General features: G+C 39.9%; 1 protein-coding gene across 4 annotated transcripts in view; it reads right to left on the minus strand.

Annotated features, from left to right (window-relative positions):
* Positions 1 to 2286: 2286 nt before the first annotated feature.
* Positions 2287 to 16529, minus strand: part of PPP1R9A (protein phosphatase 1 regulatory subunit 9A) — a 131525-nt gene continuing 117282 nt past the window's right edge. Inside the window, exons 16-20 of one of the 4 annotated variants that reach the window (XM_039711922.1) lie at positions 14851 to 15049; positions 12144 to 12263; positions 10268 to 10291; positions 8915 to 9097; positions 2287 to 7871 (exon numbers count right to left, since the gene is read on the minus strand). In XM_039711922.1, the coding sequence (XP_039567856.1) occupies positions 7659 to 7871; positions 8915 to 9097; positions 10268 to 10291; positions 12144 to 12263; positions 14851 to 15049 (739 nt within the window). In that variant the 3' untranslated portion in view covers positions 2287 to 7658. The remainder of the gene's footprint in view (positions 7872 to 8914; positions 9098 to 10267; positions 10292 to 12143; positions 12264 to 14850; positions 15050 to 16529) is intronic. The other 3 variants (XM_039711937.1, XM_039711930.1, XM_039711944.1) reach the window with 3 other exon arrangements.

The following is a 16529-nucleotide window of genomic DNA, read 5'->3' on the forward strand; positions in this document are numbered from 1 at the left end:
ACCAACAGCACGGGCTGCAGGGGTCAGTGATGGCAGGAGGGGCAGACTTGGGTGTCAGTAAATCACACAGATAATTGATCTGTCTCTGGGGGCTGGCTCTGCATTAGCACGTTTGTGCACAAACCATGCTTGCAGCTCTTCTCCAAAATGCTCAGTTGATCTGGGGACTTGAGCACTGCCCAGGCTTCACTGTCTGCCCATGAAGCTTTGGTGACAAGGACTCATCTGTTTGGATCACAGTTCTGAATCTTGCTGCCCATGGCGTGCAGCCCTTCTACAGAGCAGAGCCAACCCTGAATGAGGGCAGCTTTTGTCTCATCCCTTTGCTGTACTTTGGCATTACCTAACTCTGGCTTTTCTGCTCCTTCCTTAGCAACTTCTCTCCCTGCAGGACACTTTCAGCTTCCCTCCTAAGTGGTGTGCTTTCTTACAGGAACTTGCAATCCATTTTCAGCTATGAAGAACAGATGTCATTGCTGGAGCCCAAGCCGAAAGAACTGCTCTGAAGGAAGTTCTCACAGCATGGAGAAGTTGGGCTATTCACTCATTTGTGATTAGTCATCAGTGGCTTGCACTAGCATTCTAATGTGATTGTTCTAGGATTGTGCCACATTTTGTTCTGAGTGCTATGTTCTAAAGAGCTACATCACATATCAGTGGCAGTGGCACAGCTGAAATGCCAATCGGTCACTGTGTGGGTCCTGGATTTACTCTCTGGTCGTAGAAGGGCAACAGCCATTTCCCTCTGCAGTGCATTAGTAACCCATCAAAACATTATTTTCACATTTTACTGTTGCTTAAAACATCTTCAAATGAGCAAATCTACATGTTGTTGGATCTTGTCAAACTTCTACTTTTTCATTGGTTTTGGCTTTTCAGAAAATCCTTCACTCATCACTGACTTTTTCCTGTTCTAAACTGCTCCTGAGCTGAAGATTTTCCCGTCGGTCTGCCTACAGATGGAACCATGAGCAAGCGAGAGGCCTTATCTTTTCCAACAGTGTTTGAGAGGAGAGACATCATAGCTGCTGTTACTGACAGTGACCTTTTGGCCTGAGACCAGGAGGGCAGGAGCCCATTGCCAACCTCCCCCCAGGTATCCCAGCCTTGCAGTGCAGAGGTGGGAATTGGAGCAGTGTCCAGGTGGTGCTGGGCAGCAGAGCCAGCAAGCAGCTGGTGTGCAGCAAGAGCCACGCTGGGGCACAGCTTCTGCCTCCTGGCAGCCTCAGTGCAGAAACAGCAGTGGAGGATGCAGCTCCAGCCTGGCCTCCCAATTACAAAGTAACCTGCACGCCCAAAATCCAGGCTTGCAATCCCAAGGAGGGTATAACCCATCATCTTTAACACTCTGTAGAGACTGCAGCAGTTCTGGGCATTTCTGAAACCCAGCTGCTGCTATCTGAGACAACCTGCACAAACAAGACATATGTACAGATGGCTCCAGGCCTAGGGAGCTGCTGAGCAGACACATTTTACACGTCAGCTGTGGACCCAGAGCATCTTAGTATATGCATTTTAATTAAGATAGCGATTTTATGAATTGAGGATTCTTTTTATCTTCTTGCAGGTGGTGCCCCTATTAGGGGAAGGTAAGATTTATGATTCAGTCATTGGGAAACACAAACTGGGTTAGACAGATTAAGTGCACAGTGTTTGGCCTAGATTCTGCCAGATGTAAATCCACTAAAATGACTATACAAATTGCACAGTCTGTGCCCTTCCATTTTCCCTAACTTAATGCTTTACTATAATCAAATAAATAAAAGACTTATTAAACATATACAGTAAAAGAACTGCCGTACTTTTGAATGTATAAGATGCCCATTATAAATAACCTACATTTAAGTGTAAAATGTTTTTATGTAACAAAATCAATCCAGATCTTTTAAACACACAAACACTGACCAGTATCAACATGAAACCAGTCTATTTTTACATCAACCTGCAGCAAAAGACTGCACGCTACACTTCACCTTCATATGAAGAAAAAAGACCATTTTTTTTCCTTAATATAGATAGATATATATTTTTTTACTTCTTTCTACATAGTTACAGAGTGTAAATGAGACCCACTTGGGGGCTTGTGAATCATGCCAATTTGGCCAAGAACTGGAATTAAAATAATCTTTGGCTGAGTAGAAGGAAGCAAGGAACAAGCAGGGCAAGGTATATATTCCCCTGACCCACTAGCCTGACCCATGCAGCTGTCTGATTGTCCTCACCATTTATTATTTCTTCTGGAACGACAAAGAAAAGGGCAGAAAAGGGAGGACTCATTACAAATTCTAATAAAGATTCAGGATTTCTCTTTTTATTGCATTCGTTGTCTAACAACAATAATACTCATTGGCAAGAAATTTATTTACACTAACAAATTAACTTTAAACCACAAGGCTTTGTTGTTTGTATTTCAACTGTAAGAAAACAAAGGGCCACCATGATGTTTTCTTTTGATGTCTCCCAATAACTAAATATCAAACAAAGTTATCCTGGGGAAAACTCAACAATCTAGAGAAGTTCATAGCAACCAAGCACAAGAGAACAAGCTCAGACATGGCACTACTGTGTCCTTCATGCAGGTGATCAGACACCAAGATGTACAAACAAAAAGTTCAGGATAACATGCATTTCATATACACTTGACCTCTTTAAAAAAAGAACAGAAAGAGGAAAAAATCTGAAGCACAACTATCTCTTTAACCATATAAAAAAGAAGCAATGTAAGAAGCCAATTTTTACAGTAAGCACAGTGCATTTTAGTCTTTTAGCTGCCTGGTCTTCTAGCAACATGTGTACACTTCTAAGTGACCAGTGAGATACCGCTGCAACATGACTGGGAAATAGGAAAGCAGTTGTTGGTTGAATGTGTATGGAAAAGTATAGAGTCAGAAGATGTTCACTGTGCACTCTTCACTTCCAAATGGGCTGGTTACTCCTATGTCTGGTGTCCTGAGATCTCCCTTTCCTTGAGACACTTCTGCACAGGTCCCAAATCTTCTTCCACTGGTGGCAGTGGCAAAGGTCCCACTGGAAACCCAGCAGGAGCCCCGGGCTCCGGGGCTGGATCTGACCCCGTGAGCTGTGAGCATTCCTCACCTCTTTGGAAGAAGAGACCTGCCTAACTCAGCAGGTTTCACCAACAGCTTGTTCTTAACACAATCCACACTTCCTAAAGAAACAGAGAGCCCAAGGCACTACCACCGAAACTTCCTGTAAGATGTGCATTTTTTAAATCATTACTTAATGCTAAAAGTGAAAGTACCAGTTGGTACAGCTGGTTAGTAACAGAAAGCTCATTTTATACTGAGGGTTTGGAGGGCTCAATGTCATGACTACGGTATTATAGCTTTGAAAAAGCAGTTTCACAGGTACAGAAAAAAAGTCCAGTAAAATCCACAGGGAGGTTGACAAAAGGGACTGTGCCATCTGCAGATGACCCACACTCCACTCCAGTGAGTGGGCAGGTCTCCTTGGATATAATCTGTCATCCTGCTCAGAAACGAACTGCTGAAAGTGCTCCATTAAAAATCAAAGTTGGGGTTAAAAACACAAAAAACATGTGTTTCCTTGCTAGAACACTGACCCCCAACTACATAATGATGCTCTTCCATACTACTGTAGAACAGTATTCTGCACTACGTGCAAGAGTGGCATTTCCTTCTCTTCTTTCTCTTGGAAGTGGAACACAATTCTCAAAAATGACACTGCCCACCTCTTACCAGGCCATGAGCCAGGAGGTGAAGGTGTAGCAGCTCAGGAGGACAGGAGGCTTTGATGGAAGCAATAAAGTATGAGGAACCCTGATATCTGGTGCCAAGCACCTCTGAATGTCAATAACTGCTAAGGGCTGGCAAGTATTAGAGGAAAGCTGCTCAGTAATTCTGGTAAAAGCTCAATTCTTGTGGTATCCCTGCAGCAGACTACAGTCATAGCAAAAGAGATGCCATTGCAAAAAAATTTTGAGAAGTTGAAAAAATACAAAAGTATGTGTATACACTGGAATACAAACATCTAATGCAAAACATCTTTTTACTACTGGCTTCTGTTCCACTGTGTAATTCTAACCCATGATCTTCAACAGGCTCCACTCCCAGCAACCCCCACCAGGACCTGCTTGGGGCGGTGGGTGAAATGCAGACAGTGGGCAGCTCTGTGCACTGCAGTGAAGGGCTGCAGCTCCTTCCTCACCCCCTGGCCCTGCTCTCTTTGGGCAGACTGAAACCCAGCAGGGAGCTTTAACAGGACACTGCACGGGTGCAGCAACCCACCCGTGAAGAATTGGGAAGATACAAGCTGGAAGCAAATAATGTCAGCATGTTTGGCTGATTTGAACAGAACAAGGAGCCACTGCTCTCCTCACAATCTCAGAATAAGCACTAGGGTTTTTAGGACTAAAGTAACCTGCAGTATTGTACATTTCATTTTCTATTTTTGAGACTTCCACTTTTTCCTAACTCGCAGTTCTTCACCTTTTTAGAGGCTCTGTATATTCACAACTTGCAATACTGCAGCAATGAGCAGAACTAGAGTTTACAGAACTGGCCTACCACCCTCACCAGGGAAAAAATAACTTGGGCCAGCCTGCTGCAGTCACGCAGGGGTAACGATGACACAAGCACATGTCTTGAGGTGTGGAAGCACCACACTGCCTGCACAGCAGTTCAGAGGTGGCCAGGAAAGTCAGCCCAATAAAAAACAGCTTTAGCTCCACAAATAAATACACAATGTAGGTGACATTATGCCTGCAGGTGAGCCAAACCATGAAAAAGCCTGTCCAGCCATCCAGCACAGAAAATTTGTTTCTTCTTGTTACATTAAGCCCCACATTAGTCTGACTTAGCATTGGTTTACAGGAAGTTTAAATTAAGAATGATGAGACATCCATCTTTTGTTTCTTATAAGTCATAATACAATACAAGGGAAAAAAATTGCAGCACAACTTTAAAGGTCCTATAGAATAGAAACGTTTCAAACTGTTCTTCAGGTCTGTTATCCGGTAAGATTTCTGCACTTCTCAAGACTGAGTTGCCATATTTCTTAAAAGGAACCACATAAATCTTTTATCACAGAAAGAATAGCAAAACTCTTGTCATTGCTCTGTTTCCCTAGTTTTCATACATCGATCAAAATGCATTTTAATGGTTTTACTTTAAATGTAACCCACTATTTTTTTTTAAGTTAGATTTTTGTTGATGTTTTTAGTCTGAGAATAACAAAATAACATTATCACAAAGCAGTAAAAATCCCCTGAATACTTAAAGGACTTAAGTTGAATTAGTTATTCTGCAAAGTAGGAACATGATTTACAAAGAGATTAACTAGGCACCGTTCTAAGGAGCAAGAATGAAAACTCAATATATAATGCCAAGCAGTCTGCTCTGGTTTCTAAATAAAAAAAGAACATAAGACAGAGACACCACCTTAGATTATTATATACAACCACTTAAACATTACTACAATGTAAACATAATTTAAAAAGAAAATTCTAATGCATTTATCAACATTGTATGTAAAATATTAAACTTCCAGTTTCTTCCAGGTAACATCTTTTACTCTAAGAATGCTAATTTTATGAGGCTGTTTAACATTTGTAAAAGTTTTCTCCTATGAATGAACACAGAAGGATTTACTGCAATTTTTTTGTTAGCAGGTGTATTTTGTTGCTGGTGGTTTATCTCAAGAAAAGTAGCACAAGCCTTTAGAAATATCAGCAAGTATCTTTTATGGCAATTTCAATTTTAGATCTGAATAAAATACACATCAAAAACTTGTAGAAATTTGATTTGGAAGGAAAAATAAAGCTAACACTAAGTAGATCTGTTGTGTATTAATTTTGAATGAACTAGGCTCTCAGTTTACAGACCATTTTACATGTCAAAGAAATTATTAGGATCAAGAGAAATGTAACTATTAACAGCAAGTGTTCCAAATCTGAGCTTCAGAGAACTTTGCAGACTCAAATCTGAATGCCATAAAGTACAGAGCAGAAGAGAAGCCAAGCCAAACTAAAACACACATTTTCTTCAGAGGAATTTTCAGTTCTAGGCTGGTGCATTTTTAGGTTCTAGATTTGAACTTTGCATCACCATCTCAAAGAATCTCTGGGTTTGCAGAGCCAGATGAAGGCTGCCACTTGCAGGCTGCACGAGTGGGAAGTGACATTTCTCAACTGTACACAGGGAGCTTTGACTGCAGAGCAGTCAGCTCCTGCCTGCTGCTCCTCGTTGTGGAGACCTGCCCGTTGTCTGTCCCTTCTTTTGAGGCAATTCTGTACAGTTCAGTACTGCTATTGGGGCAGTAACACCATACACTGCTTCTGTCACAGTCAAAACTACACAGCAGGCTTCATCCATGGCCTCACACACCCCAGAATTCCCTCAAGTATGGCCACTGCTAAGCCATCAAAACATTCTACAGCCAAAGCCCAAAAATTGAGCTTTTGGTTAGATATTCTTTAAATATATCAATCAAAACAGTTAAAATGTGAGAGCTTTGGATTATGTAACCATCACCTCCATGGCAGCATTGACCTTAACAGCAATGTACTGAATTTCATTTTAACCAGGATCACTCATCTTCCTCTTCTTAAAGTGCACTTCTGTAAAAACTGAAAATCTACACCAGACTCAAGTTTGATAATTGTTTCCAATACCAGCTTCACAATAGCACAGCACAAAGCTTATTCTCCCAATGCTTACTGACTGGAGAATCAATTTGAAGAGGTGGGGTTTTTCCTGGGGAAAAACTAACTTGAAACAAAATAAACCCAGTTTGTATGAAACACATGAAAAAAAAAAAAGTGGAGTGTGCTATAAGAAAGTCGCCTACACACTGGGAGCACAATAAAATTTATACAGATGTATACGCTGTGCTCTAGTTAGAAATTATTCCTTGCTCAGATATCTAAAGGATAAATGTTATCCTCAGATTTCTATGTAAACCCACATAACCATTTAAGGCTTTGCCTCCTTCCTGGATTAACTATTGTACAGTTAACAGAAAGAGTTTCACCTCCTGTCCTTTACCCAGGGGGAATATTGACTCTCCTGTCTTTATATCCAGTGTATAAGAAGTCGCTGAACAGTTTTCAGAGCAATGTTGCTTAAAGGTTCTGATGCAAGATGAAACTTACTCCAGCAGACTGAACTGAGTATTTGAACACCGTAAAGAAGATGAACTTCCAGTCAGAAAGTCAAGTCAAATCTTATCAGAGAGAGCACAACTCCTTTTATTCAGCTGAAGAAATGTTCCCCAACCATACTGACTGGCCATCCTATTCAGAAGAGGTGAAGCAGTGGACATGCTCCTCGGCATCATGCTGGTTACTGAAGTGACCAAACACACAGAGCTCAACAGAGAAGAGTAGTTTGGAAGGAAACACCACCACACAAAAATGAAATCTGTTAGCTGTCAACAAGAACAGAACAAACTGAGGGGCCGGGATTGTTTCACATGGCAACAGCAACGAGCGTGAACTGGATATGCAGGAAAGAAAACAACACAATATAAATTTCCCTAGTCATTCTATGTACAGCCCCGTCTCTCTGTACACAATCCTGGGTGATGAACACAAGAAAGCTGAAGGGGCATCAGAGTGGATGAGATGTCTCTTTCCTTGACATGCCTCCACTTGCCGAACACAGCAGCACTCCCGCTTATCACTGCTCATTAGTGCCCTCTGTTGCATCTGATGAACACTTGTCTGTTTTCTTTGATCTCCTCTGCAGCTGCTCTTGTTCCTTCTTTCGAAGCTTCTCCCTTTGCTTTTCCATTTTCTCTTGAGCTTTGCGAGCCTTCTCCAAGGATGCTTTCATTTCCTTTAGCTTTCTTTTAATAATTGCTCTGTCCTGGGAAGATGTCATACCAAGAGCCTGAGGTGGGGAAAACAAAATTTAGAAGAATTGCTTATGGTTTCATCGATCACGTTTTGTTTTCATATTCTAGTAATAATTCTTCTCAGAAGACTGTAACAACAAAGTGACTGTCACAGGCTCAGATACATCACTAATGTGCAAATACTACACTTCATGCTTTCCACTTCTAGAATATTAAAGATAAGACTTCATTGCCACCACCAGTGCTGATTTCATTGATCAAATAAGGTAAATAAACTATTTTACTGAAATCACATAAGTCCACATAGAACAAAACTTCCAAATTCTCACTGCTATGACTTAGTCAAAAGTTCACCTGCAGTCTTCTAAGACACTTATAGTGCCACCAAAAAATAAAGAAGGGAAATACCAAACTTGGACTTTCAGATCTACTGAGCTTCCTGCAACTCCACCCTGTATTTTTGACTGAAGTAGGCTCTTATTTTTACTACAAGAAACAATGCATATTTTGTACATCAAAACTGTATTTAGTTCTAAAATAATACAACTGGTATCAGCTTATGCCTCCCATATCCCATTAATCCATTATTCCCTTGCTACTTCTGATATATGTCTACTCACTGTCTTCTCAGAATCACCCTTTCACAAAACAGAGCTGGATGAGAAATGTGTGCATGCAAATACCACTTTCACACACTGCTGTATGATCTGCACATGCAAATATGGGTACATATATACACCAAGAATTTTCATAAAGTAAATGCCTTGCATTTCTGAAGCTTCTGAATCCAAGTGCATACGGGAATTTCTTCACATGATCTGCACATGCAAATATGGGTACATATATACACCAAGAATTTTCATAAAGTAAATGCCTTGCATTTCTGAAGCTTCTGAAGTGCATACGGGAATTTCTTCAAGTGTTGCTGTGGCTTTATACTTTCTGTTTATTATTCTGGCCTATCGTGACTCCATGCACAAGGATTCAGTGCTTTCTGGATGAATTCTTACTGCCTTTGAGATGATGTAAAGTGATGAAAAATACTATAGTTCATCTTGAAGCCCCATCATTTAATTACCTTGAGCTTACTGCCATCCAGCTGAAGGAGATGCTCCCCATTAATGTTCTGGGCACTGAATTCAGAAACATACTGTTCAAGGTTCAGGCTCATCAACCAGTGGGAAACCTGCTGCACACTCCACTCGTGAACAGCACGACTCTGACACTGGCTGTGCTTCGGAGACTGTCCGTCGTCAAGGATCTGCCACAAAAATGTTCCACATTATTATTAAAGGGTAACACAGGCCAGTAACAACGTTTTTCTGCACAAACTGTCAGCATCAGAGCACAGGTATCTGGACTATCTTTGCACTACAATAATAACGATTTCATACTGCTATATTACATCTCTATCTATCCAGACACCTAAGAATGAATCATAGAATCAAAATAACCTACAGATTTATAGAAGAAAAAGGAACTGGCATTCGTTTAAACCCAAGCAAGGACTGAAATGGCCACGTGGCACAATTCAAACCATGTATGCGCCCATTCCCTCACAAGATTTTTTCCTTCAAATTATCAGATTTCTAAAGGATGCAATGAATTGTGCATTCCACTTCCTGGGCTCATTCACAGACCTTTATTATTTGTTTAGCTTCTAAAAAAGTATCAGGGGAAAATTAAAACCTCAGAAAACCACTCTAGAGTTCAAAGTGATGGTATCAAACAGCTAGTGAGCCTGATACTGTCTATGGAAGAAGACTTAAGAGATGACACAGAGGAGTGGTACAGAACACACAGGGATCCCCCAGCCCTGGCCCTGCTCTCACCACCTTGTGCTGCTGTGGGTGAGAGCACAAACCCCACCAAAAAGGGCAGATGTGGTGTCAACTGCTGGAGCAGACCCATGTCCCTGCTCTGCCACTTTATTCCACCCATGGGTATGCCAGTGGGGCCTGAAACAAAAGCTATTCTGTCCTGGCTGTAGTCAGCAAAGCAGCTGCTTCAAGCTGCAGCAGCTGTCTGCTGTTAGAGCAGCTCTTACATTAGGTTAGAAGATGCTGGGAGCTCTCTCAGCTTCTGGCTGTCCAGTTGTCAGGGCTGGACACTGTAATTTTCTCCTGCTATTGCCATCATGAGCTCAGCACGGCTGATGCCTGGTCTGGTAGATTTGCTTTGACACTGACCCGCCTCCTGCTTCCAGCATACCACAAAAACTGCAGTTTGCTGTGGCCTTGAAAACTCTCAGCAACAACGAGAGGGCAACTCAAGACAAGGAAAGAGGAGCCAGTGACATCTGTGTGCTCTGTGCCAACAAGGGTGTTTGGCACACAACACCACAAGACAAGAAATGTGACTCTGCAAAAGAGACAGTAGGTTGCCACACGGCGGTCACACGATTCACCACAACAGCACGCTAGTATCTCACCTCATCATCAATCATATCCAGGCTCTGAGTGAGGGAGCAACAAAGAAACAGGAAAGAAAAGCATTATAGAAACAAAATACCAAACACATAACAGCATGTAAAAGTTCAGGCAACAGCAGCACCAAGGTCTGCAAACAGATATGGCTACTTAAAACCAACAAGATTTCTTTAAAAATAATTATTTCCAGAAGCAAAGAGGTTAGGTTGAAAGCTCACCACACACATGATTTGGCAGCTAAATCTGACACTTCATCAATGAAACCCTCCTGGAGTTCCTGATCTTGACACGCTAGAACTGGTGGGAACTTCTATGATTGCTCCAATTTCCAAGAGCAAAAGTTCCATAATTAGAGGAGAACTGACTGCAAGAACTGGGTTCCCTCCCCATCCTTTGATTTTTTTCTTTTTCTTTAAATGCTGATGGGGCTGCCCAGGAAGCCAGAGCAGAGCGGTGCTCACAGCAATGGGCTGTGGAGGGCTGAGGAGCAGCACCAGCCTCCTCCCTTGCCCAGGACAGGTTTCCAGGGCAGCTCTTGCTGAACTTGCTGCCTCATCTGGAGGCAGCAATTTGGCACACAGCAGAGGATGGAGAAAACACATTCATTTTTATGGACCTGCTCAGGCTTGGTGTTTTAGAAGTAATAAAGTAGAGAGCTGAACATGCAAAATGAAAGGATTTTCAAGCATTTAATTCAATACCACTCAGAACAGGACATTGCCACAATCAAATACATAAGGGGAATTAAACATGGTAAGATAATGAAACACATTATCAAGATAGTATAACACCAAATAAAGTGCAAGTGATGACTTTGCTGTTTTCAGTAATTTACAGCATATGCAGACCTCTGTGCTATCTCCTTTTGTTATACATTTTTGCCCTTAATTACTTGCAGTGAAAGCAACCTCAAAAGAATGGCTGGGTTTGTAGATTTGCAGTTTGGAAAATACTTGCACAGAACAGCTCTCATTCTTTAAATCCAAGTAATCCATGCAGGCAGTAATAAAAACCTATCTATAATTAACAAAAAATGGTATAGAAGGTATAGATACTTCAAGTTCTCCCTCTCTAGTAAAACCAATTTGGCTCACATCTCACATGAAAAATGTGCTTCTGGAGTGTTTGTAAAAGAACAAATGAACAAGTTTCCTGACTCCACAGGATGTGCTGTCAGCCACTGTGAAATCATACAATTTCACATACCCACTAATGAGTTACAAAACTAGTATCCTAAGAAGAGTATTTTCAATATATTACATTCAGCTCAAATATGTCACCAATTTACAGGGTTAGCAATGCCTTTTGACTTTGTCATTGTATGAAAAAACTCTGGTTTGGAGTAATTGATTTCAAATCCACTGTGCAAAGCAAGCACAAAGAATGCAAAGTGGATCAAGACATACACGTTATAATCAATACACACACATTCAGGTACAGTAACACACAATTACTGCATGTACAGGTCATTCTAACAGGGTAAAAACTGAGGTGGTGAAGGTGCCTTACATCTCAACTACACTTACCAAACTGTACTGTATGTTTGGTATATCAAAACTGTCCCAGACCTAGTTTAGTGTATTTATATGTATATCTCTATCTATGTCCATATGTACATAGAAAAAATGTATTGGCAGGTGTGAGGATATAGCATCTCTTAGGAGACCAACTGCATTCCACTTCCCCACAATAGTACCACAGGGCATTATTTTAAATTTTTATTATATCAACAAGAAAAGTCTTAATTTAGAAACCAAGATTAATTTGTCTCCAATCCTAAAGCATAAAACCATTCCTTTACTATTTGAGTAATCAAGCAAGATTCCATAGGAAAAAGAAAACAACTTTTTCCCAAATTAAACAATTTCATCTGCATACCTCATCTGATGACAGTGCTAAGGAGTGCGAGAAGCCTGGTGTTTTAGGTTCTGCTCCTAAACCACTCAAATCAGCTGAACTTGTGCTGCTGGGACTGAAATCATCATTGAATGTGAAATTCTGTGGAGAAAAAGAGGAGTAAGAATGAACAAATTATTATTTAGATGCATCTAAAAGGGAAATTTGCTTTCTGTCTTCCATGTTGGCATAGGTCAGGAGTGATTTCAATAATTTACCAAACCAATCACAATATACATGAGGAAACCTAATGTTTTATAGTCTTACTATTTACAGGATGCACAGTATTTTTACCACTCTCTACTTCATGAGACACCTTTGCCAGCTTAATGTCTCAATGAATAACAAAGGTGTCTAAAAGCAATTTCCAGACTCTTAAGATGCTGGCTCTCATCCTGGAGCTAAATTACTGCTTCTGCAGGTTAATCACTAGCATTTGCTGTCCTACAAATACTTAGGAGAAGCGTAGCACAGGCAGTAGCACAAAGAATAGAACAGAGAATTAATGAACAGAGAGAAGTGAAAACTCCTATTGAAAGAGCAAGGAGAATATGATGTGAATCCACTTCTGAGTTCCAAATAATCTCCTTGAAAAGTGAAAGGATCCTCCCTCTTTGCCTATGTCTTTAGAAAAAAACTGAAACTGAAAGTAAAAATTACCTTTAGATAGTGAGTATTATATACTCATATAAACTAATCGTCATAAAACAAACTGGTTTTTTAACAATGCAATGAGACACATCACATTTTACAGCAAATAATAGCAAAAGCAGGCACATATTTTTCAGGAGTACAACAAAATTACCATTAGAATAAGACAAAAATTAACAAGTATTTCACACTAGAGAGAGAACAATGAGAAAAACAAAATATATAAAAGATTAAGGACACCATGATATTCCATTTAACTTAAAAACACACTTGACAATACAGAGACCTCTATTCTCTACTCTAACATCTAAACGATATTAAATCCAATTTATCTTTGACCTTCACTTTAGAAACTGAAACAAGAGAAACAACACAAAAAAAGTTATCCTTCTATGTGCTCCCCTCAAATACTTGACCTGTCTTTCATGAAAACGGGAAGACTTCTAAAAATATCAAGTGTTGGTCCTCTCAGTTTTGCTGGAAATCCAACTAAATATTGGTGTCATGCTGTGCTTTGAAAGCCTCAATAGCAGTACAGAAACTCTTAAGTTTCACAGAGAACATAAGAATATTTTTGTGATCATTTTTCTCTCACCTACATTTAGAATTCCTGTTCTGTTTTTCCCAGCTCTTTATAGAGGAGAAGAAAATCTGAGCACCTTCCTTAGCTGCTTCCTTAGCCCACACAGTGTTCTTAGGCCAGGAGTTCAACAGCTCTACCTCCTGTTGTGTGAAAAACATATTTTTCTAAGTACTCTGATTTTTCTTTCACCTCTATTTTCTGCAAGCTTTAGCTTTACAATGATTCTAAGCTTTTCAAATTTAATTTTCTACAGCAAAACCACAACATAGCCAAGGCCTGGTAATAATTAGGATAGCCCCCACAACCTCAACCTAATACTATCTAAAAGTATAAACACTAAAAGCACTAAAAAGTATAAAAGCACTAGAAGTGCTTTTTCCCCCATTTGAAAACTATTTTTAAACAATGTTTGCTTAAATACATAAATAGGATTCATGGGTCTGAATTTCTTTTCCCTAAAAGAGAAGAGGTAAGCAAATAATTTCTTTTCAGAGATTTCCCTGGTGGTCTTTTTTATCAATCTGATTTGGACTACTGTAAGCCTTGTGTTGCCCTCCCTGCCAGGTAATGTAAGAACAGATATGACCTTGCATAGCCAAGAGCACAGGAGAAGTAATGCATCAACAGTTTTTGGCATCAAACAAGTATGAAATGCCTGTGGAAACTGCTATTATGAACATGCACTTGGTGGTAGAAGACAGAGAAATGAGATTTCTGATTCATATTCTTATACAAAGTTGAGAACCATATCTGCTTCTTTTTACCAGAAAAATATAAAAAATCAACTGCTGTAAGTCATAAGAAGTTACAGGCAAAGAAATATTTTCCAGAAGTGAAAACAAACATAAGAAAGCTAAGTATAATACTATAAATAAGGGTTATTTAAGGAATTGTCATGCTGAAACATTCATGCACATAGAAAGGAATCACACAGATGTATTAAATTGCAATATTTCATATTTATAGTTCAAGCATCTTCATACAGAGAATTAAATCCAACATCCAGCATGCATGACAAACAGATTTCATTACTGGGGGAAAAAAAGGCAGATGACAGCATACAGCATTTCTTCGCTTGCAAACACCTCATTTGAACATGGGTATTCCCACTACCAGTCCTGAAGAATGAAGAAAATTTCTATAACTGAATACACATGTCTAGCATTTGTTCAGTGGATCCAAATGCTAATTTCCACTGGCACCACTTGCTTTTGTTATGGTACAGCACACCACAGTTAGTTTACTGGAGTAATGTACATTAAGACAGAGTAAAAAAGGTAGACCAGGGAATGGTACAATGACAGAGATGTTCTGCTTGGATGGGCTGTTACCATACAATGAACACCATGCACTGTTTATTGTAGTAGTCACATATTGGCCTGTTCTTTTTTCCAGAATCACAAAGCCAATTATGCTACTCAACACAGTGGGAATAAGGTAGTTTTTATTTTCTACCTTCGACCCTTTTTTAGCTGGGCTTAAATTTTCAGAGGAAGGTTCGGTTGAGCTGGCAGGCGACGGCAGGTTGCTGGAAGAGTTGGATCCCTTGCCGCTCTCTCCATACCATGTGAATGGTACACAGTGTGGGAGAGAGGAGGATCGCTCTGCTAAAGATTTACTGTTTGCTGGTTTCTGCAGCATCTCTCTGACAGTCCTGTTTGAGAGAAAGGAGCAGGAATATGCATTAGATTGTAAAAGAAGGGGAAACAAAATGCCACAGAGGCAGTTAATTGTAAAGAGTGACATTCCCTGTAGCTGTGACTAAAGAACTGAGTGGCATGCAGCTGGTAGGGGCAGGCCTGAAATATCTCTTCCAGCAAAAGAAAAAAAGCGTGTTCTTTTGATTCTTTTTCTAACTCAAGCTTTCTTAAGGCAACATACACCCAGCAAATGGATAGAGATGCCAGCTGAAAATGCTTATACTCCCACTGTTTGGATGAGAACCAGCTCCTGTCAAGAAGCCACACGTTGTGTTTGTGCATTTCTGAGCCCCAGTGGCATCTCAGCATGATTAAATCATTAGACTCAGCACTGACCCAAGCGGGTTCCCAGAGAAGATCTGACTTGGATTTTGAGCACAGGCAGGATGAGTCAGATGCACCTGTATCCATCTATGAAGATGTTCCTTTGTTATAACAGCTGAAGTTGTAACATATGAAGTACTATTATCTTGCTTTTAAATTAATTAAATATTAAGAATATTGATGGAGAAAAATTAAAGAAACACTTATGGGTCTTCATCAGATTCTCTTTTTGTAATAACAAAGATTGCAGTAATCAAGCCAAAGGTAATGTCAAAATTATGCCTATAATGTTATGCCTAAATTTTATTTCCTTATATATAAGGAATATATATATACATATGTATATATATATCATTAGTACAGTACATAAATTAAAAATAATTATGCAAAGTGTCTGCCTCCAAGAATTTATGCATATGTCATAGAACCATATTATTTACATCAACACATATATTATTCAGAGCATTAAAATCCCACTGCTCTTAGCAGCCATGTGTAAATGGGGCATAGGTACATGTACCTCAACGTCTACTTTCTGGACAGCTTCTAAATCATTATTAATATAATAACAGACCACATATTTTGTGAAACCTCTTTTCTGTATGGATGAAAGCGAGGATGCCAAAGAACCCCTGCCTATGGAAGCAGAAGGACAATCTGTTTAGCATTCAGCAACTAAAAGAAAGGGGGATACGTCTGACCCAGTCCTTTACTTCCCTCTCATCATCTTATTTTGCTTGAACATACAAAGTAAACACAAATGTTGCCCAAATCACCTAACTTCAGGCAGGGAAATATATGCTTCTTACTCAATTGGGGAATTTTTTCATATCTGTAGCATTAGTCGTAGTTTCAGAAAATAACTTGGGATTTTATTTACACATCCTGAGTGCTGCTTTCTGGAAATGGCAAAATAATGCATGCAACACTCATCTGACAACATGATTAATTCTACATCTATCAGTTGCTGTAACAGACATAATTACAACAGATGCCTTTTCCTCATCTTCCTTCTTTCAAAGACCTTATACAGCTTTGGACTTGTGGAGAGAACATTCTCACATTTCTTGGGAGGCAAAAGCTTTGGAGCCAGTAACAAAAGAAGTGGCA

The sequence above is a fragment of the Passer montanus genome, unplaced genomic scaffold (assembly GCF_014805655.1).
Source record: "Passer montanus isolate IOZ18808 unplaced genomic scaffold, ASM1480565v1 scaffold10, whole genome shotgun sequence".
In the NCBI taxonomy this organism is placed as follows: domain Eukaryota; kingdom Metazoa; phylum Chordata; class Aves; order Passeriformes; family Passeridae; genus Passer; species Passer montanus.